General features: G+C 48.8%; 1 protein-coding gene across 7 annotated transcripts in view; it reads left to right on the top strand.

Moving 5' to 3' along the window:
- Positions 1-25,446, top strand: part of FMNL2 (formin like 2) — a 133,848-nt gene that overhangs the window by 67,054 nt on the left and 41,348 nt on the right. For all 7 annotated transcript variants that reach the window (XM_051623506.1, XM_051623511.1, XM_051623508.1 and 4 more), the window contains exons 2-6: positions 5,603-5,686; positions 14,728-14,808; positions 17,722-17,798; positions 19,753-19,836; positions 21,349-21,501. In XM_051623506.1, the coding sequence (XP_051479466.1) occupies positions 5,603-5,686; positions 14,728-14,808; positions 17,722-17,798; positions 19,753-19,836; positions 21,349-21,501 (479 nt within the window). The remainder of the gene's footprint in view (positions 1-5,602; positions 5,687-14,727; positions 14,809-17,721; positions 17,799-19,752; positions 19,837-21,348; positions 21,502-25,446) is intronic.

Here is a 25,446-nt window from a genome sequence, read left to right as displayed (position 1 = left end):
AGGGGCTTGGGACAAGGGCAGGGAGGGAGAGGATGAGGAGGAATGGATCAAAGCTGGAAGAGGGGAGATTTAATTGACACATTAGGAAGAAACTCTTTGCTGTGAGGGTGGTGAGACCCTGGCCCAGGTTGCCCAGAGAAGCTGTGGCTGCCCCATCCCAGGAGCAATGCAGGGCTGGCTTTTTCCATCACTACCCAGCAGAGAGGAGTAGCTGGTGGAAAGATCTCCTATTTTAGGGGCACATGTGCTCCAGTTGTCTCACTAACGCATGCAGGGCCGTGCTTGGGAACAAATGGATCAGGAGGACTGTGTCATATTTGTTGCTAGCACATTAATGTCATGATTCATAAATAAAAGGGATTTAGACTTAAAGATGATAAGATTAATGAGAAAGAGCAACAGCCTAATGCTATTAATTAGCAATGCTTATGCTTTTGAGTCAGTCAAGTTGCCGCTACACTTGTTTTCCAAAACATTGAGCCTTCTAATTCTCATTAAGATGAGGAATAGTTTGGAAAAACACACATCTCAGTCATCCCAGCATGAGCATCCTGCATGTGGTGCTGATGCTGCTGTCACCATGTCTGCCATTCCAGCCTGCACTTACTTGCTGGTCCTTTCCTCAGCCAAACCACAGACGCTGCTGGAGTTGTGGTATTTCTGTCATGTGAATAAACTCAGCCAGGTCGGTGCTGTGTCCCTCTGCAGTGTGTAGCTGCTGTTTTAGCTTCTCTCTCTGGATAATGCTGGCAAGAGGTGTCCAGCAGTGGCTCCACATGCCCAGCCAGTGCCCCCACTTTCTGTGGAAGGGGATGGCATGCAGACCCCCAAGGACCAGGCTCGAGGCCCAGGGTGAAGCTGATCACCATGGTGGTGGTGGTGCCCAACCCTTGCAAACTGGTTTACAAAGCCAGATTGTAGTGCCAGCAAGTGGAAACGGAGGCTGTGCAGTTTCTGTAGTAAATTCAGGTGCTCTGCCAGTTCGAAACCTAACTTGAAACTGCTTTTATGTGGGGTCTTGTGGAGGAGGGAGGCAAGAAGGTTGCAACCAGCAAGCCAGCTGGTCATAGTAGATGGTACAGGATGTGGTCAGTTGTGAACTGAAATAATCTCCTGGGGATGAGGCTAAATCTTGAGGTGTCCTTGTACAGAGCACTGCCAAGTCATCTGGCCCCTGCTTCAGAGACTCTGTTGGGGCTGCCAGTTTGGACAGAGCAGGGCTTTGTTTCATAGGTTAAAAATACATATATTTCCTTGATGGGCTGTTGGTTTTATTTTTAACTCATAAGCAATTTAATATTTTGTAGGTCTGCTAGAATGTCTCCCCGTTTTCCATCTGCTCCTGTGATTAATTGAAGTTCTAGCTTCATAACACCAACCCGAAGCAAACGGAATGGAAACCTTACCTATATTGCTTGGCACGTAGCAGTAGACATGAATAACTGTGGAATTTGTGGGGGGAAAAGAGAAGCGATGTGTTTTTGGAGCCAAAACATGATTAGAAACCAGCCCTCGCAGACGGCCCGATGCTGTGCAGGATCTGGCTGCAGTTACTTTGGAGAGCAGTGCTCTTGGGGTGTGTTGGTGGGAGTTTCTGAGGAGTGGGAATCCTTGCTTGGAGGCTGTGGAGCGTTGGTGTCCACGTAGTTCCTGTCACCTGGCAGGCCTGGAGGCAGAACGACATGCCACAAGGTTTGCTTCTCCCCCCTGGAAGCCGTGCGACACAGTGGATGTTTGCAGTGGTGAGGGAGGTGGGACTGCTTTCCTGAGGTGGGAGGAGGGAGTGGAGCAGAGCTGTGGAGCTCACCTGGGTGCAGGTGCTCAGCCTGGACTGGTGGGCGTCAGCGTTGTACGCAGGGCTGGGTGGCCTGGGGTAGGGACAGGGTGTGAGGGGCAGAAACCCCCACCCAGGGAGGTTGTGTCACGGGTGCTTCCTGTCCAGCATGGGAGCCCCAGCAGCCCCCCAGTTTGTGCCACCACACAGCTCGTTGGACTCGTGGCACTGACTGGAATTACAAGCAGCTTGACCAGAAGCAGTTGTTGGTCGGCGTGAGCCATACAGGTGTGTGGGGGGGACAGATGGGGATGGGGATGCAGAGCTGTGGGGTGCCAGGCAATGGGGATGCTTCTGCTGCTGTTGCCACTAAAAGAAAAGGGTTTTTATGGCCCAGGATGAGATCCTGGTGGAAGATGGGTATTCAGTGTAAAGGTGCACTTCTTCTTCCTGAGCTGCTCAGAGTCTGCTCTGCTGGAAAAGGGCTTCAGCTACACAAGTGCTGGTGGTGACACAGGGTAAGGGACAAGCTGGCTGGGGACACAAGCAGGAGAGGAGAGAGTAGGGCCATCCCTTCTAGCAACAGCAGGGATTTAGATTGTATCAGGAGTGGAATAGTTACGCTATCAAAAGCCTTCAAAGCATGAATTCTAATTAGGGTAAAGATGGCAAGAGAAATCCCAGGCCATGGGACTGTAGGTAGCTATAAAATGCTGGTATGTGTGAAGCCCATATCCTAAGAGCTGAAGTGGCCAGGAGACATTTGTGAGTCATTTCACTGATCCACAGAGAGCAAGAATTCCAGACTGCTAATGCATCTGGTTAGTTATGACTGGAGTCAAAACTATTGCAACTGGTCAGACTGAGCCAAGCCAATTCAGTAGCCTGCTTTGCCACAGTTACTGGTGCAACAGCTGAAGGTGATGCTATTACATATAGCACACTTGGATTCCAGAGAGCCTGTTGGTATAGAGCCATGCATGAGCATAGTGAAAATATATTGCTTCCCATTTCAGTAAAAAAAATCATGGTTTAGAAACTAGTTTTCCAGCAGGGAGTGGTTGTTGACAGTAAGAGCTGCTGAAGAGCAGCGTTAGTCCAGGTTTTAGATAAGGTGTGATCTACACCTGCCTTACTTTGTACAAAGACATAAGTGTCATTTGTTTGCTTTGCTCAGGGTGTACGTTGAGCAGGGTCATCAGGTGTGCTGGGATGCTGGTCTGGGGGCTGCAGGAGAGCCAAGCTGAAGGACCAGGAGCTCCAGGGGCTCAGGAGATGGCTCATAGATGGGGAGAGGGGTGCGAGTGGCGCAAAACAAGCCTTCAGGGCAAGTCGGGAGGCTCAGGTTGTGAGTGAGAACCTCTTGCAGTAGTTTCCAGTAAACGTGTGCAATTTGATCCAGTTGCTAAGAAAGCCTTTCAAACTGGTTTATGTATAAAACATAAAAGTTAATGTCGAACTGCCTGTGCCAGCATGAAAAACCCTGGTCCAAGTGCATTCCCTCCTTACCACATGAATGATGAGGCCAGAGGGACAGCAGACAGCAGCAGTAGCAGTTTCCTTCCCATTTCCCACCAGAAGAGATGAAGGAGGGGGCTGGAGGGGCTGCTGGGATGGTGACCTGCTGTGCTTTCCCTCAGTGGAGGGAGGGTCCTGTCCACAGCGCAGTCATGGACTTGCACACCTGCAGGTTTCAAAACTGCTTTAAATCTCTTACTGAGATTAGCAAGCAAGTGCAAATCACCCACTGTTTACAGTCAGGGATTTGAACCTGTTTGCACACAATGCATTCATAAATCGTTTTCCCTGTCAGACCAGGGCAGGGGGCACCTGAAGTGGATTGCAGTGGCTGGAGGGGTGGTGTGCAGCAGAGCGACGCGCAGCGAAGGGGTTCCCGCTTCAGAATTAGGTCAGATTTAGTTCATTTCAAAGTGGGATCACTGGAACCTGCTGCCTGGGTCTTGTTTTCCCTGTTTCGGGCATTCATCCGTGCTGAACTCTTGCCGTGACTCAATTCTGCATAGGTTTCCAGGCAGGTTGCTTGTCCAAGCACCAGCCTGGCTGGGGAAGCTGATTAGCTGTAAGAAGATCAGAGTTAGACACGGGGTGTGCTGCAAGTACATGGGGAAGCTTTTCCTTCAGCTGAGATTGAACCTAGCTGTGAAACATGTTTGCATCCTCAGAGGTAAGGAATGGTGCTTGGAAAAAGCCCCAGGAAAAAATACCAAGAAGTGCATGAAAATGATAAGTAGAACTGATAAGGTACATGGTGAGAGACTGAGAGGAGAATCAAGCTCAGATATCATCACAGCCTGTAAATACTGACAACATGACAGCACAGATGAGCAAAAGGAAGAGTATTTGTTATCTGATGGAAAACAAGCTTTTGGAAGAGCAGTCATGGCAGCAGCAGGGTGCTGGAGGGGATCCCCAGCAGCCAGGGGTGCTGTCAGCTGGGTTGGAGGGAGATAAGTCTGGTGGGACCATGGCAAATACATCTGCAGACAGTGAGATGGGCTCAGGACCCCGCTGTCCTCACCCCCCTCGGTGGTCCTGCATGGACCAGGAGGAACAAGTGCACCAGAGGGGTCCCTCTAGGGTCTGCAGTGTCACTGCTGAGCAGAGCCATTGGCTGTCACACCGGAGATGTTGAAGGACAGCGTTTGGGATGTGAGCTGCTGTTCCTAGAAGGCTGCAGCAGCCTCTGAGGACTCCTCCGCCCTGCCCGCTCCCCGCTGTCTCTGCCTGCAGGCAGGAATAATGCCACATCTGCTCCAGGATCCTGCCCAAGCCCACCCAGATCCCAGCCCAGGCTGCTCGAGTAGAGCCCAGTGAGAGGGAAATGTGAAACCTCAGCTGTGAGGGAGCTGGGTCCTGAAGGATTAATTGGGGGTAACTCTGTGGGATGGGGAATTTGGGCTGGAGAGTTGCTTAGCATTCAGCACCTTCACCTTGCCTCTGGGCTGATAGGGAAGCTCTCCAGACTTGGTGTTTGTGAAGCTCTCGAGGTGTTCCTGGGCTCTCTGGGAGCACAAGCACGACAGTTATGCTGCCCATCTGGGGACACGGCTCTTGGGAAACCTGCCTCGGGAGCCGGTAGCCAGCCTGTGCCACCCTAGCTCAGACAGCTGCCTGTGGAAAGGTATCTCAGCTGACATCAAAGGAGCCAGCTAACGATAGGCATCATCTAATTGCTGCCTCTCCCTGCCTTCTGACTCCGTCCTGCAGGTTGTCATTTGCAGTCTCGGGATCGTTATCTGCAGCACAGCGTCCGGCTGGGACCCGTGTGATGCAGAGAGGGTTGCACGCAGTGACGTTTAAAAGCCCGAGTGGTGTCCCACTGTTGAAATAAAATGGTATTCCAGGATCTTCTTTGGAGGGAACGGGCCTTCTGCAGTCCCCAGCCCACAGCTGGAGGGTGTGTGTCCTTGCAGGAGTGTGCTCAGCTGGGGGCGGGCGAAGGGAAGAGGGGATGTGAGGCCCCGTGTGGACCTGTCTGAGGTGGAAGGTGGATGCTGTGACATGGCAGCATGGGGAAGCCCCATCCTCTCCTCCCAACGGTGCTGAGCTCTGGCTGCTCACCTCCTCCTCTGCGTCCCAGCATGGCCCAGCACCGAGCCCTGCCCTTCGGCGCTTTGTGGTTCACTGGTGCTTTTGGGGCCAAAGATGACATTGAGAGGGAATGTTTCCAAATAACCCTGTCAACGGGAATTCACATAAAACAATTAAAGCAACCGCAGCCACGTTGCCTTGGTTTTGCTCATGTCTGACTCTGCCTGAGCCCCAGCCCTCCGAGGTCCCTCACGTCTGCTTTCTCTTTCTCCGCAGAACGCGATGAACTTGCCGCCCGACAAAGCCCGGCTGCTGCGGCAGTACGACAACGAGAAGAAGTGGGAGCTCATCTGTGACCAGGTAAGGCCGGCCAGCAGGGCTTTTGGCAGGCACCCCACTGAGAGCACCAGCTGGGCTTTGTCAGCTTAGAAAGGGACCTCGCAGGGGACAAGTATTTGAGTGGCCTCAAACACGCGTTCGCCTTGTGTATTTGCCAAACACGTCTTTGCCAAACACTTTGGCCTTATGCTCCACGGTTGGTAACAGCTCATAGAAACCTTGCAGTAATAATTCCCTCCTTTTGCCATGAGGTGACATTTCTTTCCCCTCTGCTGTTACCATCACCCGTTTCCTCTGGGTGGTGAGTGCTGCATCTTTTGCGTGGCACAGACCTGAAGAGGCTGAAGGTTCACTCATGGAGTGCTTTGAGTTGCGTCTGTCTTGGCCTGTCTGGTATGAACAGTCTGATCCAGCAAGTATTTGGCTTTTCACCTCAGCTGGGGGCAGCTCTTGTCCTCAGGGACACACGTTGGGGATGTCTGAACTCCTCTTGGCCTCCAGAGGCCGAACAACAACCTCGGGTTAAGCAGCTCCATATGCTGAGGCACCTTTTCTGCACGAGCTCTGCTGTGGCGCGCAGACTTGGCAGCAACACGGAACACTTAACAGGTTGGCTCTGCTGTGACAAATGAACAGAAACTGCATTATTTAGAGAACGTGAAGCATGCAGAAGGTGGGATGTGCATTTGTGAGCCAGCAGCAAAATCAGGTTCTGCCATAAACTTCAGAAGTAACCGTTAATGAGAATTGATCCAGGACTGAGAAAGTAGGATGTGTCCTTGAAATGTGAATGCAGCGGTACCAGGAGGGGAGTTTGGCAGAAGGTTCAGTTGTGCTGTGAGGTCAGGAACATTTTAATAAATAGATTTGTGGGACATTTCCTATTTAGCTGTTACAGTGGTGGAGCCTCTGACAGAACCCAGCTACCTTAAACTGAAGCTGAATGAAGAATTTCTTGCCTTTTTTTTTTTTTTTTCCATGAGTTTTCCGTGCTGAGAACATAAAGCTATTTAAAGTTTCAGTTTGGTGAGACACAAATTGCTTGATCTGCTGCAAGTGATTTGTCTCGTGGGTGTTCACTTAGCTTGTGCACCCTCAGAGCACACAGAGCTGTGTGAGCTGGGTGCTGGAGCCTGGGTGCTGTCTGTGCACCAAGCTGGCAGTGGAGCGGGCAGGGGCAGGTAGATCACAGGTAAGGGAGGCAGATCACAGGAGAAGCACTTAGATCACAGGCAGGGGCAGTTAGATCACAGCCTGGACGTGCAAACTCCCACCTCAGCAGGATCCACCCTTCTCGTAGTGCAGCTGCTGCTGATTCACTCCTCAGCTCCTCAGCAAGATAGGAGGGATGAGCAGATGGAAAAGGCAGAGAAGGAAATGTGCAATCGGGAGCAATCACCTGTCTTAATGGCTTGTTTCACAACCCTGATTCCACCCCTTCCTTGGGATGAGTCTGCTTCCCATGGCTTGGCCAGGGCAGGCAGGGAAGCAGTGCAGGGTGACTGTAACCAGCACTGCGAGGGGCCTGGCAGGATGGGAGGTGACATTGGGCCACCCCTCCAGGGTGCAGCCATCTGAGGGGCTGAGCTGTGGATCTGTGATCTGTGGCAGCTCCCAGCCTCCCTGGCATCCCAGGGGGTGCTTGGAACAGGCTGCCCAGAGAGGTGGTGCAGTCACCACCCCTGGAAGTGTTTAAAAGAAACGTAGATGTGGTGCTTAGGGACATGATTTAAGCACTGAAAGGGTAGATTAGGTTATGGTTGGTGGATTTAGGTTATGGTTGGACTTGGTGATCTTCAAGGTCCTTTCCAGCCAGATGATTCTATGATGTCTTTCTATGAACTAGAGCAGCAGGAAGCAGGTGTCTGCAAATGCACTGTCAGGCAGCATATGGGGTGTGAAATATTTCTATCTGTCCACATAATTACAGTGCGTGGCTCCAAGTACTTCCAGGAATACATTTGGTACAGAATGCATGTTTCTAGTGTGGATGCAAATTTTAACTGCTGTCTTCTATTGGTATCACCCATTACAGCATTTTCACCCATTTTTGCTTAGTGAAGGACTGAGGATGTAAATTGATGTTGCAGTGTGAAGAAATTAACTCTCACTCTCCTGTGCTGGTTTCCAACTTATTTCTGAAAGGAAAAAGGGCTCAGAGGTTGCTCTTGAATGATATTTTTCCCACATAGTTTGTAAAGCAGACCCTGGCCATTTGTCTTTGAAATATGTTGAGAATATTAGAGGTGAGATTTTGGGCCCCAAAAGGACCTTCCACTTTTGCAGAAGTGGAAGATTAATGAAAGTGAGAGGCCACCAGTCTGATGAGAATGATGATATTGTTGTTATTATCATCATCTGCCATGAGTAGGATTGTGCCCATTCCAGTGGAATGTCTTAAGGGTGGCTGGACTGGTTGTAGGGCACTCAACCCATGTGGTATTTTCTGTTCCTTCGCCTGTGAATCCAGCGAGTCATCTGAGTGTTGCTGCTGCTGTCTGGAAACCTTCCTGCCTCCCTCTCTGGCTCAGCATGCAAGGAGGAGAAGAGCAAAGCCAGTATTCCTGGTGCCCATCCTGGAGTGGCCCAAGCAGTAGGTCAGCTGGGGGTTGACTTGGGAAGGACCCAGGCAGGGAAGAGCATGCAGTTTCCTGGCATGGCCACCCTTCTTCCCATGTGCTCTAGGCCTCTTCATCCGGTGTTATAGAGAGGGCAAGGATGTCAAGGGCCTGGTTGGGGCCATCTTACAAAGTTCTTCGTTGCCCTCTAATGGCAAATTGTGGCAGGGGCATCACTGTGCCTGCGCCTGTGGATACACTGGAAGTGTTAGCGGTGAGGACTGAGTTAAGGGACTCAATGTGAAAGTCATGTGGTTTACATCCCAAATATCCTCACTGGGGTGTTTGTAGAACTCTCTCCCTTTCCTAATGAAGCTCCCAGTGAAGGCAGGTGCTGGCTGTTCTGGAGGGTGGTGGCCAGCAAGGAGCTGGCTGGGATGGCAATGGGTTTCTCCAGCAGCTTCCCCAGTAGGGGGTTCTTTTCTACCCCTCTGCTTGGCTTCCTGGGCTCGGGCCCCTCCGTGCCTGTGCTGGGGTAATTGCACCCCAGAGAAGGTGTGTTGACTGGGTGCCACGTCCTGCTTCAGGGTTCATTTCAACTTGTGAATAAGAAGTGAGCAGGCACAGGCTGCTGTTGGAAACGTGGCCCCAGGTGAGAAGGTTGTGGCCTTCCCCTGGGTGGGGAGGGTAGGCTGGGGTCCCTGCCTGGGCAGTCAGCATGGTTGAGGGGGAGCCCAAGCTCAGGAACCTGGTGGGGTGACGTGAGGCTGTGAAAAAGGCAGCACTGGGGGTAGCCTGGAGAAGGGTATCTGCAGGAACCACAGAGGGACTCTCAGACCTGCCTTCATTGACACTGTGGTTCAATATTGACTGTAGTGCTTAGATCATTCCTTTAAGGAGAAAAAAATGCAGCTGGGGTGTTCCCTGTTGGGATTCCTGACAACCCCAGGTGTGGGGTGGGATGGGATGTGCTATGTGCTTACCTGATGTGTGCGAATCCTGAGAACGAAACAGGTTACGAGGGTAATAATAATAATAATGCTAACATATGTCACTAGTGCAGAAAATGTCCTGAATGGTTTTGGAAGCAAAAGATCTCTGGAATAGCCACAGTTTCCTGGTAACGGGATTAATGTGTGTTCCAGATCTGGGAGAACAGGAGATGTGTGGTGTTCATTGCAGGATCACATGGAAGAGGAAACGCAGAAATCCAGCAGTTCCTCTTTGCTGCTGAAATGAGGCCCCCCCAGCCCCCTCTTTAGTTTTTACACCCATCAGGAGAAGAAAGTGCTAATTCTGGAGGTTGCTGGTCAGAGAAGCAGTGGTGTTGTGCTCTCCCATTGCAGCTTTTTCCCTGAATTCTTATCATTTATTACCCTAACAGGAGGTGCTGGGGACCAGGTCACCTCCCTGCTCTCTGCCTTGGTGCCTCTGGCTTCTTGCATTTGCCTCTCTGGTTCTGGCTTAGAGCCTCAGCAATTTTTTCGAGTAAGAGAGGGCCTTTTATCCTTGGGAAATTAAGTTAGTTTGCTTTCTAGGTGGCTGACAGAGGCAGGGTCGACTTGTTGCTGGTCTGTGCCTGTCTCCTTTCAGGGCTGGAGATAGTGTTGGTGCTTCTGTGAGTCACGTAGGGCAGATAAACCAGATTTCATCAGGATTTATTAACTTTGTTGTGTCTGAACAGCCCAGACCTGGGGCGACCAGGAGGGAAAGCCACCATGTCCCAGTTGTGATGTCACCCACTGGCTTCTGCTTTTTGCTCAGTGGAGTTTGGAGACTCAAGTCGGGATTTAAAGCTTTAATCATGTGTGGTAGAAATCCCCAACCTCCTGGTTCAAATAGCAGTAAAGCCCTGGCCATATAAATTCCTATTTTAAAACCAGATTTGGCCAGTGAGTGATTGCAAATTGCCAGAAGTGGAGAGGAGGAGCAGACAGGAAAAAGCAATAGTTTTTAACTCGTTATTTATGGTACATAAGGCAAGTGGATCATGTGTGAACAGCAGTGCCTTGATGTTAGCTGGGAAGTGTCTTTGTCTCTACAGGAAGGTCTAGAGGACCTTCAAGACCAGAGCTGTTGGAGCGAGTCCAGAGGAGGCCACAGAGATGATCCGGGGGCTGGAGCAGCTCTGCTCTGGAGACAGGCTGGGAGAGTTGGGGTGTCCAGCCTGGAGAAGAGAAGGCTCCAGGGAGACCTGAGAGCACCTTCCAGTGCCTGAAGGGGCTCCAGGAAAGCTGGGGAGGGGCTTGGGACAAGGGCAGGGAGGGAGAGGATCAGAAAATCATAGAATCATTTAGGTTGGAGAAGACCTTTAAGATCATCAAGTCCAACCTTTAACCCTACTCTACTATGTTCACCCCTAAACCATATCCCCAAGCACAATCATCTATATGACTTTTGAACACACCCAGGGATGGTGACTGAGCCACCTCTCTGGGCAGCCTGTTCCAATGTCTGACAACACTTCCAGAGAACAAAATTTTCATAATGTCCAGCTTAAACCTCCCCTGGTGGAGCTTTAGGCCCTTCCCTCTTGTCCTATCAATATTTACTTGTGAGAAGGGACCAGCACCTGTCTCTCTACAATGTCCTTTCAGGTAGCTTTAGGATGAGGAGGAATGGATTCAAGCTTGAAAAGGGGAGATTTAGATTGGATATTAGGAGGAAATTCTTTGCTGTGAGGGTGGGGAAACCCTGGCCCAGGTTGCCCAGGGAAGCTGTGGCTGCCCCATCCCTGGCAGTGTTGAAGGACAGGTTGGATGGGGCTTGGAGCAACCTGGGCTGGTGGAAGGTGTCCCTGCCCATGGCAGGGGGTGGAACTGGATGATCTTTGAGGTCCTTTCCAACCCAAACCAGGCTGTGATTCTATTCTGTGACCTTGAGAGAATGTGGGCTGGCCAACCTGAAGGTCACTGGCCGCATTCATGGCAAGTAAAATACCAGGCTGCAGTCCTGCTGGTCAGATGAGCACCAGGCCCTGTCATCCCCTGTGAGCCCTGGCAGACCTCAGGTTTTTCGGAGAACAGTGGCTGCAGGCAGAAGTTCAGGGTGTCCTGGGCAGCACAGCACCGAGCCCTGCTCCCTGCAGCTTAGGGACTATCCGCCTCTCACATGAAACAGTCAAAGCTGGATGAACTGAGGCAGTAATCATAGCCAGGAAAGGGCAGTTTTAAAGGCTGATCTCTCCTGGCTTTCCAAAGCAGGAAAAAAAAACCCACAACAACACTTTGAGGGGCTATAAAAATGTTCCCAGGACTAGCAGATTTTTACCACAAGTGGTTCTCGGATGCTAGTTCAGAGAAGAGCTTTGCTGGTGTCTGCTGCTCATGGATAATGTTTCTGAAATCCTTTAACCCAAATAATCCGTTGCACAGTAATAAGCAGGAGCGGTTTTAATGGAGTCACTGTAGAGATGGTTGCAGGAATACATAATTACAGCTAGGTTTTCAGAAAACAAACAAAAATACAGTATGTGCATCACAGACCAGTAAATGTGCTCCTCGAGCCTCTTTAGGCATTTCATTTTGAAGGCTCCAGATATAAAATCTGGCAGTTAGGAAAAGCTCCTGTCACTTTGGCAGATGATGGCTGATTACTTAGTAAGAGAAATAAATCCATAAGAGTAAAACAGCTTCTCTGGAGGGTTCGACTGAACGCAGCAGTGCTGCATTGCATGAGAGAAACCCCAAACTGGGGAGGAATAAATCTGAGGGCTAACCTGGACCTCGTTGGTCCGGGACTCAGCTGTCAGGAGGAGCAGGCTCCTTCTGTGCCTCCCTCACACTCTCACATCACCCAACACTCTTCAGGAGTGGACCTTCAGCTTGGTGCTCCACCACTTTCCCCCATCACCTGCAGGTGCAAAGAACAGTATTTGGATGTGGTATTCAAGTGGCACAGTGAAAAAACTTCTGCCTTCAGGGTTTTTTGTGAGAAAGACATGGTTATTCAAGTGCTGCAGTGTCTCTGGAGCTAATACAAACCTGTTGAGGGGGAAAATGAGAAATGGTGGTGGTCTCTGGAGTCCAGATACCTCTAGTGGTGTGATGGACCAGATTCTCCTTTACAGAAAGTGCCTTTTCTTTTTGTGTGTGAAGAGCTTTCAAGTGGGTTCATGGACAGAAATTACTTCTAAATAACTTATATTTATGCCCACTGTAAAGCTACAGCCCGCAGCATCCTCAGGGGGCTGTAAGTCTGACTGAGAAACTGGCCCAACAGTGGGCTATAAAATTGCAAAAAATAAGCTAGCAGTTATGATACTTAGGCAGTTGGAGCAGATGGTTGTCGTGGACCCCTTCCAACTGCAGTATTGTATTGGGTTGTGTTGCACTCTATTCTATTCTGTTGTGTTTTACTCTATTCTATTCACTGATACATTTTTTGTGGGGTTTTTTTTGTTTGTTCGTGGGGATTTTTTGTGGGTATTTTATTTAAAATTTCCTTTGAAGTCCCTATCAACATCTGTGGGTGTTCCTGCTCCCTTTTTCCAAAGAGCTGGGTGCTGGGGCTGCCCACTGCACACCTCTGGGGATGTGGCAGATGATTTCTGCCTGTGCTGGTGGAGCCACATGCTGGAGCCTTGGCACACCATTTCCAGACCTGTCTGTAACTCCATGTATCTGTGCTTCCCAGCACAGTGACAGCAGTTCCAACTGACAGCAAATTGAAGTAGAAGGCTGTGAAGGGGCCTACCTGACCTGTGGGGCTGGCAGAGGTGAGCCTGGCTCCGAGCACCCGTGGCAGCAGAGTTGAGAGCAGGCCAGGCAGTGGGCATGGTGCTGGGCAAGCATGGGGGGACAGACACCCTGGGGTGGCACTTTGGCCAGGGACGAGCTGGCAACCAAGAACTCTTTCTTTCCTGAACTGTTTTTAGATCAAAAAGGAAATACCAAGTTCCAGGACTGTGCTTTGCCTGCACTCTGAAGGTGCATGGAAAAAAAGCGAGTTGTGAAAGAGGAAAGAAATGTCTCTGTCTGTCTTAGAGAGCTCTGGGCACCACGGGGCAGATTTTTTTTTTTAGTTCATTTTTACCTTCTGACCATGATGAATTACTTTTTTTTTTTTTTTTACTGCAAGCAGCAAGATAATGACAGGAACAACTTTTGGTGTTCAGACAGTATGTTCTGGTAACTGGGCAGCAGTGTACTAGTCATTATGAAATAACTTTCAAAAATGTAGTCAAAATTGCATCCTGACCTAATAAAGGGAGGTTTCAGATATCAGTTATAAAATGTGAAATTTTAGGAGGAAATTGTTATGAGATCTTTCCTCAAGGGAAAGGGCAGAATAGTTTAAAATTATTCCAAGATAGAAATAGTATCAGAACTTTTGGTAATGCTCTTAACAGGTTTGGCCTCAGCAGAGTCCTCCCAGAGCATGTTTCACAGCAGCTTTGTAGAGTAAATTCCAAGCTGGCTGTGCAACTGGTAAAAAAAGGAAGCAAAAGTCAAGCAGCTCTCAGAACACCAACTTTGCAGACCTTGTATTCATCTTCAGACTCTAATTCAGTTCTGAGCGTGGCTGGTGCTGGATTGTGGATTGTGTGGCCCACTGCAAGGGTGGGTGTTGGGAGACCTTTGGGGAGAGAGTTGTCTTGGAGGCAGGTGGGAATTTCTTGGCACTGGACTGGCAGCAGGTGGGTGAGATGGGGAGGGGAAACCAGGCACACTGCTGGTGTAGGACAGAAAGTAGGCAAGTAGGCATGGGTGATGAAGTGTTTTACATGGGTATAGCCCACCATGGAAGCTACCTGCTTTCCTTCTCTCTTGAGGTTGGTAAGACTCCAATCTCTAAGGGAGGAGAGGCACAGGGTGGTTCCCAGGCTTTCTCACTGGGATGGAGATGGACATCTGGTCCATAACGTCCCTGGTGTTAACAGTGTCCTTGGTAGCACTTGCTGGCTTGTTGCCCACCATGCTGGAGATCCCTCAGCTCTGCCCTCGTGTGACACAGGTGTGGAAGGAAACCCTCTGAGTCTCAGGAGCTGTGGGTGGCTGGAACGAGCTCAACCACCAGTGCCCTCCCCATGCAAACGGTGTTGGCAGAGATAAAAACCCCATGTTTTTTAGGCTTGCTCCAAGTGATAAAAAAGGTGTCTTGGCTTTTGTGGTGATGGCTTTCAATCAACCATGGACACGTGTCTGCTCTTCTAACGCTTCTCTGTCCTCTCAGCACTCCTGACCAGCAGAAACCCTCTTGTTTCAGGTGTGTCTGTGTTTGTATGTGTAACTAGGATTCAGAATTGTCATTGAATATTGTAAGGTCTGTTTTTACACATCCTGCATAAATACCAAATTGCAGAATATCAAGGTACATGTAAATATATTTTATTTGCATGCATACTGCATATGCATAGATTATTTATGAATATATGTCCATATAAAACAATATTATAACTACATGCTGTTCAAATAGGTGTGTGTGCATGCATTTTAGACGTATAGTAAGGAAATACAGAAGGTGTTACAAAATGGCTGATGTTTATTCTTGTGTCCTTCACAGGAAAGATTTCAAGTGAAGAACCCTCCACACACATACATCCAGAAGTTGAAGGGCTATCTGGACCCAGCTGTAACCAGGAAGGTGAGGAGCCTCCTGTTTCCTCTCACCCGTCCCTCGTTCCTCCATGAGGATGGTCCTGGGGTCCGAGTTCCTTCCTGCCTTTGTGTAAAAGGCCCCATAAAAGTCTCTGAGCAGAGTCTCAGAGGTGGAACGAACTGCAGAGAGAAGCAAAGAGAAACTGGGAAGCTGCTGTGGTTTCTGCAGCTCAGGAAGGAGAACAGAGGTGGCAAGGAAAAGGACCATCTGACGCATGAAACAACTTGTGTCATAGCTTTAGTTCCAGTCAATGGTCTGACAAATGATCACTGAGCTGTACTCTAGGTCTGGCTTTCCACATGGGCAGTGCTGGTGGTGAATAAAACCCCTGTTGGATGGCACTCTTCTCACCCTGTGAAGAGGATAGTGAAGCTCTGGTTGCCTTTCTCTGGAGTCTTTCATGACAGCAGTTCAGTTCATGACAGCAGCTGGCACAGCTGGCCCCTCGCTTGCGGTCTCATCCAGGGCTGCAGGGCTGTGCAGACAAGACATAACCTGGGGTGTATTTGAATGGCAGAGCCTCATCCATCCTTCCACATAGGATTTTGTCAAAAAAAATAGCTTGATAATCACTCATGAAAGACTCAGACCTTTCACATGAAAGTTGTGCATCCTTGAGTGAGGCTTCTGTACCAGGATGTATTTGTGTTCTTACATTTCCGCATCGCTCCGACAGGCTTAGCAGCAGCCTCCAGGGTTCCAGGATAACAGCCAACCTACATCCCACTCTGAGGACTGTCACTGGACCTTTGGCATTTAACCAGTCTGGATATCAGCTCATATCCTGTGTTGATAGTTGTAATAGCCTTTTAAAACACAGAAAAAGAGGCAGCGAGAGCACGGCAGGTCCTGCCTGCTCCTGCACAAGGGCTGCTTTGTGCTGCTGTACAATGAGCCCAGGTTGGTGCCTGCAGTAAAATCCAGATCCTGACGCAGGGCTTGTGGCTCCAGCCAGCAGAGATGCCCCTCCATCCCAGCCAGGGGCACGGGCACCCTCTGCTTCCCATGCACCATGGCTGGCTTGTGTCTGCAAGGCTGCAGTCATGACTTCTGACAGTGCTTCTCTTGTTGGAGGCTCTGAGAAGGCGTAGGAAACCATTTAGTAGGAAACCTTTACATTTGCCTGTGGCTGATTATAGTTCTTTTTTTTTTTTTTTAAATGGTGAACAGGGGTCTTTGTTGTGTTTTTTTTTCTCCTGAAGGGTTTTTGAAATTGGTTTCGTGTTTGGCTTTGCTCTGTGGTTACTCCATGGGCACACATTGAAGCCTTTCTTATATTAATACCACGGCAAGAGTCCCATGACAAATGACAAACCCGAAGGAGCCTAAAAATAAACTCCACGGAGTTCCTCTCTTTTGTTGCCTTATTCTGCATCACCAGCAGCCTTTCCTCAGCCGGGGCTGCGTGACAGAAAGATTTACAGATGGGCTCCTGGGCAGATGTTGTGGGGAGAGCTCCTCTTGGCAGGGTTATTGCTGTAGTGGATAGGGGTGGCAGCGTCGCTGCTGCTGCTGTTGCTGATCCCCAGAGCGGGCAGGAGAAGGTGGCTCCAGACCCTGCTGCAAAATGTTTGGCTTGTAACTGGGGTCGTAATGGCTCTTTCCAGGAAAACAATTGCTTTTCGTCCGAGCTGAGTTGTGAGATGGGGAAAATGAAAGTGTTGAAATGACACATTTTTAAAGAAGCGGCAGCGTGGTGGCTCCTGGAGCCCAGCGAGCAGCCTGGCCCTGCTGGGGAGAACGGGTCCATGGGGGGCCCAGGGAATGGGCTGCCTGTTGCTGCCATGCCCTCCCACCCCCCTCTCCTGTCTCCCTCTTAATACATCAGTATTTTACCTTTATTCCTAGAGGGGTGGGGGTTTATATTGCTCATCTAGGCTGTGTGGACTCTCTCGGGAGGGAAGGCACTGTGGTTTTGTACTTGGAGCTAATTAACTGAGGTGCAGAGAAACCGTGTGGCTGATCTCAACCAGCTATTTCCAAGTGAAAATTAACAGTGCCTTGTGTCTAGGAGGACTTTACAGTGAGACATCTATTTCAGTCTGCCAGTGGCTTTCTGAGCTGGGACTTAGGCTTGCCTCAGGTGAGGCAGCGGTGCTAACTAGCGTGCAGTAAAGCCCTGCTGAAAGAGGCAGCTGCTGATTTTCACTTAGGTCAGCAAGGCCAGGTAAATCCTATCCTTTCATCATCTTCACCTCAATAAATGAACTCAGGAGAATTATTAACTGTCATGTCGTCCCCTTGATTTTATTGTGGGTTTATTGCACTGAGAACAAAACCCTTTTTTCCCTGGTGCTCAGAGCATAGTCCTACTGGCAGCAGCATCACTCATGTCCTGAACCTCTGTAAGCCCTTTCCAAATACATCAAGTCTATGTGTGTGATGACTGATGACCAAGTTGGTTGTTAAGTACTGCAATTCCAAGATGATGATCATCATCCATCCACTTCTCTCGTTTACCTCATTCACAAATGAGAATTTACTGAAACAACCGCTCCAGAATAATTTGTCTAGCTGGTTTAGTGCATTTCCATGGGCAGGTTTTTTGGTGTGGGTGTGGGCAAAAGTGATGTTAAAGCACCAGGCTGAGTGAAGCACAAGTGCTGTAGCTCTCGATGGAGAGTTTGATCCTGAAACAAAGCTTGTACTATAAAGGAATGTTTATCTACAGGCATTTAATTTTCTTAATCCTGGAAACTCAAAAATGTGCATGAGAAGTTATTTTTCTGCGTGTGTTTTTGTTGACTGCTGGACTCTTGTTGCATTCCTCAGGATTAAGAGGGGTTCTCAGTTTACCTTCATGTTTTATTTATTCAGTCTGCGCTGCATGAGATGCTGATATTTTTAACAGTATCGCATGGGCCTAATTGTTCATTCTACTTGCTCATTCAATTGCAGAAATTCAGAAGAAGAGTCCAAGAATCTACTCAAGTGCTCCGAGAACTGGAAATTTCTTTAAGAACAAATCACATCGGGTGAGAGTTTCTTATGACTTCTGGTCTAAGGTTCTTTTTTTATTTGATATCTACTGATGGATGTCTTTGAGAAAATATCTCTTTGCATGCAAAGTGCTGATACCATTTGATTGATTGTAAAGCCTGAAGGGCTCGGTGAAGGGATAGCTGGGCAGCTCAGGAGAATAATTCAGCTTTAATCCTGTCAGGATATAGCTCATCCACACCTCTCTGAAGGCTGGGGAAAGATTACAGGCCAGTTCAGCCGGGCTCAAGTCAGTCAGAGCAGGAGCGAGTGTGGTGGTGTCTAGAATAGTAATATGGTGTTGCAGCTGTAAATACATATATAAAAACCTCCCATGCTGTTTTATAGCTTTAACTTGGTGCCGTTCATGAAGCCAGGATTTGACTTCCAAACAGCAAAAGAACGGCCAGAGACTTCCCTTCTGTGTCACACAGGCCGTCCCGCCTGCGGTTCCACCCCTCTGCCCTCTCTGCTCTGGGTCTTGGGACCAGCAGTGGGCTCAGCACTGCTACATCAGCCAGGAAGGTTTCTTCAGCAGTTTGTTTCACTGTGTCCAGTTCAATTAAATCTTATTTCAGGGAAATGAGGGCGTTTTAAGCTGGGGTGGCACAGCCGTGCTCTCTCTGTGGGAGCCGTCCCCAGCACCGTGGTGGCAGGGGACCCTCCTGCAAGCTGCACCACTGCAAATCCGTTCACCAAACTTCTCTCGCACCCCTGCTCTTGTCTCCTGCAGTGTTTTCCCTCATTTTCCAACACAAAGGATTCCCCACCAGAGTCTTAAAGCATTTGAGGCGGGTCAGGCCTACAGATTTATGACAGCTCCCGGCTGCGCGGAAGGAGCCGCGATGGTGCACCCACTAAATAAAAGAGGCTGACAAGACCAGTGTTTATTTCTTTGGCTCACTTGGCTGAAAGATGTGTTTCAAAACACATTTTATAAAAACGCCAGGTTGTTTATTTTAGCAGGGAAAAGTGAAAGATTTAAAGCCTGAAGACTAGAATAACTGGGAGGTAATGCATTCCCACTGTGCTGGGAGCAGGGGATGCGTAGCTGCGAGGCCCCGGAGGCAGAGCGAGCCTGGGGCCCTGATTCCTCCCCTGGCTCCTCACTCTTTCCAGAGGCACCTGACCCACTCCTGGTGGTGGAATTTCAGCTGCCCTGGTTGGGATTCAGAGGAGAGCTGAGCTGGGGCTGTGCTGAGGCTCCTTGCTCACTTGGGTTTGCCCACAGAGGTGTGGATTTTCAAACTTTACTTGGCGTTTTTGAGGTTTTGGAAGGTTTGGAAGACAACAGGCTTTTCTGAAGATTATTTTGCCTTGTTCTCAAGGACTGAAATTCACAGTAATAGGTCAGCATGTTTTAGAAAGAGAAGGCAAAATGGCTGTTAAATGTACATCCAGATGTCAGATCTCACTTTTGATGCTATTACTCTTTCGTTGCTCTGTTTTGGAAAGACTTGCAGAGATCAGAGTGTGGGGAAAAAAACCCAACAGGTCCCTGTGACTCCTGGGTTACAGAAGGTGCTGTAACCACTGCTTGGCTGTTGGCGCTGTGGTGTGTGCCCTGGAGGGATGAGCCTGGCTTTGGAGCTTCCCAGCTCCAGAACTCAGTCCTTAGAAGGGCAAACGTCTGGTTTCTGGGCAATGCGGTGTGCTTAGGGGGCTTTATGCTTTTTTTTTGGGGAGTGGGATGTTTTTCCCATCATAGTGCTGCAAAAAAGCTCGTTTCAGTACATTTGTAAAGTCCTCTGAAAGACCCTGTTTTAATGTCCTTTAAATAATAAATAGCTTTTTTTTTTTTTAATCCTCTTTCCCTGAGTTAGAAGGCAAAGTGTTGCTCAGTAGTGCTGCCCTTCCTGGACTGGATCTGCCTTTAGTTTATCTGACAAGAATTCCAGTAACTGCCCAAAGCCTGTGAAATGCTCTGACGTCTCATGATTTTTCTAACAGATGGGTCAGGGAGTTCCTGAACGAGGAAAACAAAGGCCTGGACGTTCTGGTGGAGTACTTGTCGTTTGCACAGTATGCAGTCACGTAAGTAAGACCTGCCTGGTACTCTCTGGGCTTGCAAGGCAAAGCAGCAACCCTGTGCCACCTCTGCAGAGCAGGAGAGGGAAATGCTGGGGCTTTTCTAGCAGAGCTTTCCTGCCAGCAGCTTGGTACAGTGCTATGGATGTACCTTAGAGCAGAGAAAATGGGAACATCAATCCAAGACCATTGGATCACCACAAGTTGCAGTGAAAAAAAAAAAAAAAAAGCCTGAAAGGCTTGAGATTATTTATGTCTAAGGCTGTACTGACACACTTTTACAGCTTTGGCTTCTTGTCTTAGAGGTACAGCGCAAAAACACTCAACAAACATGTGGAAGCATCCAGGCTTCCTTAGAAATAGACTTCCAATTAGTGCCCAACCCCAAGGAATTATGATGCTGCCTACCATGTTCAAAGCAGCATCCACACATGAACCACTTCTCACAAGGCTCCTGGCAAGCAAAGGTGTTGGCATCATATGGAGTAGATGTGCTGCAGGACAGCAGTAGGAATCTCAAGGTGATTTTGCATTTTGGGAAGACAATAAAAGAAGGTTGTGCAATTCTGACATCTGCTTAGCTGGGAGTCAGATTCAGGCATTTAGGTAATAAATCATTGCATGCACTCCATTAAAAAAAAAAATCAGGAAAATCAGCTTTCATTAGTCATCATATTGCACAGTTTGAAATAGGTGTGCAGCTGAGGATCTGGTTCTGGGTATTCACAGGCTTTCACTTCAGGATGTTGTATCAGAAAATGTTTGTGTAAAATGAAAAGAAGCAGTAGGTTAAAGAAGCTGTTGTAGTCAGGAACTCAGGCTGAGTGGAGTTGACATTTTTCTTTTTAGAAAAGATTCTGTCAGATGTATAGATACCATTGCACAGAAAAGAGCTTTTTCGTGGAGTTGCATTAAAATTAATGGAGGAAAATTATATGGTTTAAACTGTTACTGACACTGGAAAAAACTGCACAGCAGGAAGAAGTGTTTGTGTAAAGACTCTCTTCCTGAAATGGTACAAATGTAGGCAAGTTAGCTTGCTGGGTTTTTCCCCTCTCTAACGTGGTGAACATGAGTAATAACCTCAAAAGCTGTAAGGGGAGCAAGCAATTTTTGCTTGAAATAGCAGTACAATGGGCAATGAGTCAGAAATCAAAGAAAATCTGTATTGGTGATGGTAATATATTACATGTGCTGGGAGGCTGGTGAGGGCCAGCGAGGCAGCGCAGCTGCTGGGTCACCTATCGATGGAGGAAGCTGGATTAGTCCTTGCAGAACGTATTGATTTATTGCAATGAAGTGGAGACAGCTTTAAGCATTCCCTCCTCTTTCCTTCGAGGCAGGGCTATTCGTCAGCAAAGCAGCCGATGTTGTGTTTATTTCATGTTGAAGTGGAATAATCTGTAGCTGTCTGATCCTCCTGAAGCGGTCTGTTTGTGTGCTCATCTGCGCCAGAGGGAAATGCAACGTGCGTCTCTTTCTGTCCCACCCGGTGCTGCAATTCCCATTTCTTTTCAGGTTTGACTTTGAAAGCTTGGAGAACAATGTGGAGAACTCGATGGACAAGTCCAAACCTTGGAGCCGATCCATTGAGGACCTGCACAGAGGCAGTAATTTACCCTCCCCAGTTGGGAACAGCATTTCCCGCTCTGGCAGACACTCCACTTTACGGTAAGGAGTGAAGCCAGGCAGGGGGTGACCTGCAAACAGGGAGTGCCCGAGGGACAAGAGTCAGTGTAGTTTTCCAACTGGGATATTTTTCCTCTTTTCATGGTATAGGCTTGTCATCTGTAGGCATCGTGTCGTTGTGCTGATGGTTCTGAGGTGGAAAGAAGTGCTAAGCTAGGAACAGGGGCTGCGTTACACAGCAGCAGAGGAAGTGACAGGAGTGACTCTGCCTCCCTTTCCAATGGCAGAACCACCTAAGGATGCACAATACGTTTCCATCAAGGTACCATGTGGCTTGCAGAGAGGAAGCAACTCCTCTTCTCTAAAGAGTGTCTTGAAATTTCCATGGACCCAACCAGGCTGGGGCTCCCATCTGTTGTCTCATCCAACAAGGTCTCTTCTAGCAGCACATTCCTTCTGTGCTGCTCTGAACCAGACTATTCTTTTTTGAAAGGCCACTTCCATCCTTCAAACCTGCTTTAAATTCTGGCACCACCCCAGGCCTTGCTACTGAAGTGTCTCCTTCCAAATACTGGGGTTCTTTTCAGTGTGTGGAAAAGGCAGGATCACTTCCCAGGCCTCAATGGCAGTCAGCTCTTTTACATTCCTTCGACACATCTCTGTTGTGAAACCTCCCAAGCACCACCTCTGGACTAGCAGGGCAGCTACAGGTGCAGCTCAGAGCACCGAGTCTATGCACATACTTTTTGACTCTTTTTGTTTGTTTGTTTTGGCTTTTGTGGAGTTTTCTTACATCGTACTGTGAGCGTAAAGGAGTCCCAAACAGGTAGAGCCAGTGAGGACTTGCAGGTTTTTCCTACGTGTTCCGTTTGAGGTTCAGCTTTGGTTGTCAGTCAGTGGTGATGTTGGCTCTTCAGCTGATGTGAGGTCAGTGCCTCCCACCTACGGCTGCAGGGGATGTGATCCCAGGAAGATGCAGTTCACAGACCTCAGGCAGTGGAGAGGAGGAGACAGACACACAGTCCTGGGAAAGAGATACAGGCTGTGGAGTCCAGCAAAATCACTTGACCAGGTGATTCTTTTCTTTAAATGTTGAAAAGGTGTTCTTAGTGGGTTTTGTTTTCTTTGGTCTTTAATTACTATGACAGAGAAATGATGAGGATTGTGCTTGCAGGAGGATTTCTGATCCAGCTCTCTGGGAGGCACACTTGCTGTTAGTTACACTAGAAATGCATAAGCCAGGTATACATTACATGTCTCTTACATTTTTTCTCTTCATTTCCTTCCATCCTTTTTCACATCCCCCCCTTTATTCCCTTTTTTATTTTCCATTTCCATGTCTCCTTCCTTGCCTCCTTCATTCCTCTCCTTCTTCCAAACGCCCCTCTCAATTCTTTCTCTCTCTCACCTCCTCCCCTCCTCTACTCTCACCCACCTTTCACGTGCCATCAGATTGGTTTCTCTGCCTGAGCAACTTCAGTTCAAAGGCCACCAGAGCTGCTTTTCAGCCAACTGCCTCTGGAGCAGCTTCACTTGGCGCTCTGCTGATGAGGCTTCCAGCCGGAAAATCTCGTAAGTCCCGGGTGGAAGGTTCTGGTGCCAGGCATGGCAGCCACGGGCCAGCACTGCTCCCCATGCCTTATAATCTGGTCACCCTGCGTCTTGGGAGAGCCAGCACCTCAGCATCAGGGGGGGCAGTTTTCAGCCTCCCAAACGTGTGGTTATCACATTATAACTTCAAAGCGTAGTTCGCTTCCGTAGAGCGGGATTTCCTAAAAGAAAACAGAAGGTGTTTAACTGGGAAATGAGATACTGGCTTTGTCGTGTTGCAAGTAGTGGTGCTAGTTTCATGCCTAAGACATAGAGCCCTTAGTCGTTGTCCCTGTTATTTCATCCTTTTTATTCCAAGTAGAGACCTCACAGTCCAAAACTGGCACAGAAACACAGCCTAGCACAGTGTTTCCAACCACATGGCCCCTCCTGCCTGCAGAGCCATCCTGGTACTGAGGACACTTGGGCACACACTGCCCCACAGTGCCATGGAATTAGCATCTTTGGTTTGTGGTTCAGAAACACATTTCTGTATGTTAAAATGTGGTACTCTTCAAAAGCTGGTGACTGTCTGTGTTAAGTGAAAGCTAGAAGGAGGTGGCAAGTTTTTAAGAAGAGGGGTTTTTTTATAATTAGTAAATATCATAGAATGATAGAATGGTGAAGGTTGGAAGAGACCTGAAAGATCATCAGGTTCCAGCCCCCCTGCATGGGCAGGGACACCTCCCACCAGCCCAGGCTGCTCCAAGCCCCATCCAACCTGCCCTTCAACACTGCCAGGGATGGGGCAGCCACAGCTTCCCTGGGCAACCTGTTCCAGTGCCTTCCTGCCCTCATGGGGAAGAATTTCTTCCTGATTTCTAACCTAAATCTCCCCTCCTTCAGTTTAAAACCACTGCCCCTTGTCCTGTCACTGGCCTCTCTGGTGAAAAGCCCCTCCCCAGCTCTCCTGGAGCCCCTTCAGGCACTGGAAGGTGCTCTCAGGTCTCCCTGAAGCCTTCTCTTCTCCAGGCTGAACACCCCAACTCTCCCAGCCTGTCTTCATAGCATCCAGCCAATCTCTTATCCACGGAGTGCTCCATCTGTCAAATCCATGTCTTGTCAGTTTGGAGACCAGGATGTTGTGTGGGACAGTGTCAGATGCCTTGCTCTAATCCAGGGAGATGACGTTATTAGTTACATATATAATAGATAGTTATATATTAGTTATATATATTAGTTATGTTAGTTAACTGAAACAGAATCTTTTCCTGAGAGCAAGCTTAGGTGCTCATCACATGAGGAGGGTGTGCAGGGTGGTGTGTCTGCTCAAAGCCAGGAGGTTCCTGCCCTGTCACTGGGTACATGATGTGTCTGGGATGAGCAGAGTTCCATGCCACACATCCTTCTGCGTGGAAGCTCCTCTTCTGTACTTGTTATAAAAGCATTAAAATGGAGAGAAGGAGGAAGCTTTCCTCCCTCGTGGGTGAAAAAGGAGAAGGCTGACAATCTTAGCAGGGTAATTTAAAATTCAGGAGCTGGGCTCACTACTGCCATGCCATAGCACCATGGAAAAACGGGAACAGATTTGTGCTGGATTCCTGCTTATTAAAAGAGCAGGAAGATTTGGGCAGGCAGTGTTTCCTGCCAGCTCCAACACCGTCCCTCTCTCAGTTTTGGTGTGGCAGTGTCATGGCATGTCAGTCCTTGGGCTCAGCAGCAGAACTCCCTCAGGGCTCCCAGCTGCAGTGGGCTGCACACGCTGAATTCTAGCATGAGGAAGAGGAGGGAAGCACAAAGAAGCACAGAGTGGTGGCAGGGTTGTACCTGCCCCTTGCACGCTGGCTTCATCCAGTGTGACAGTGGTGACATGGGCACGGAGGATCTCTGTCCTCTCCTTTGGTGGCTGAGGCACTGCTTCTAATTATGACTTTAACTGGCTTCCCGGAGCTCTTTTTAGTAGTGCTGAGCCCTGCCAATTCCCTGCTCACTGGGTTTCCTTGGCAACTGAGGTGGTTTTTTTTTTTTCCTGAGAGGAGGCACAGGGATTTGGGAAGCAAACACAAAAATGAGGGCAGAAGGATAAAAACGGGGATGAACCTTGGGGGATTTTATTGCTGCTTTTTTTGGGAGGGAAAGAGCATTACTTTCACATGAGAGTCATACTCTCCTGTCAGATAAATATTAATGCAGACTTTGTAATGTCTCAGCCCATTAGAAATTCCCTTTCTTCCGAGTCAAATACTTCAATTTTTATGTGGATCGAACTGAGAAACTTCATCTCTTTCTTCAAAATCCATGGAGTCTGTAATAAGAGAGTGATCCAGGCACATATGTGTTAATCCATGCATGGGCTCTGAATGCATTCCATAACTGGACTCCTATTCTTCTCGTTTTGGGGCTTGTGGGGGCCACCACTGAGCACAGGCTCCTGACCCTTCCCTTCCTGGGCCTCAT

The sequence above is a fragment of the Apus apus genome, chromosome 6, assembly GCF_020740795.1.
Source record: "Apus apus isolate bApuApu2 chromosome 6, bApuApu2.pri.cur, whole genome shotgun sequence".
Classification (NCBI taxonomy): domain Eukaryota; kingdom Metazoa; phylum Chordata; class Aves; order Apodiformes; family Apodidae; genus Apus; species Apus apus.
The sequence above is the reverse complement of the archived record's forward strand: the minus strand, read 5'-3'. Positions and strand labels throughout refer to the sequence as shown.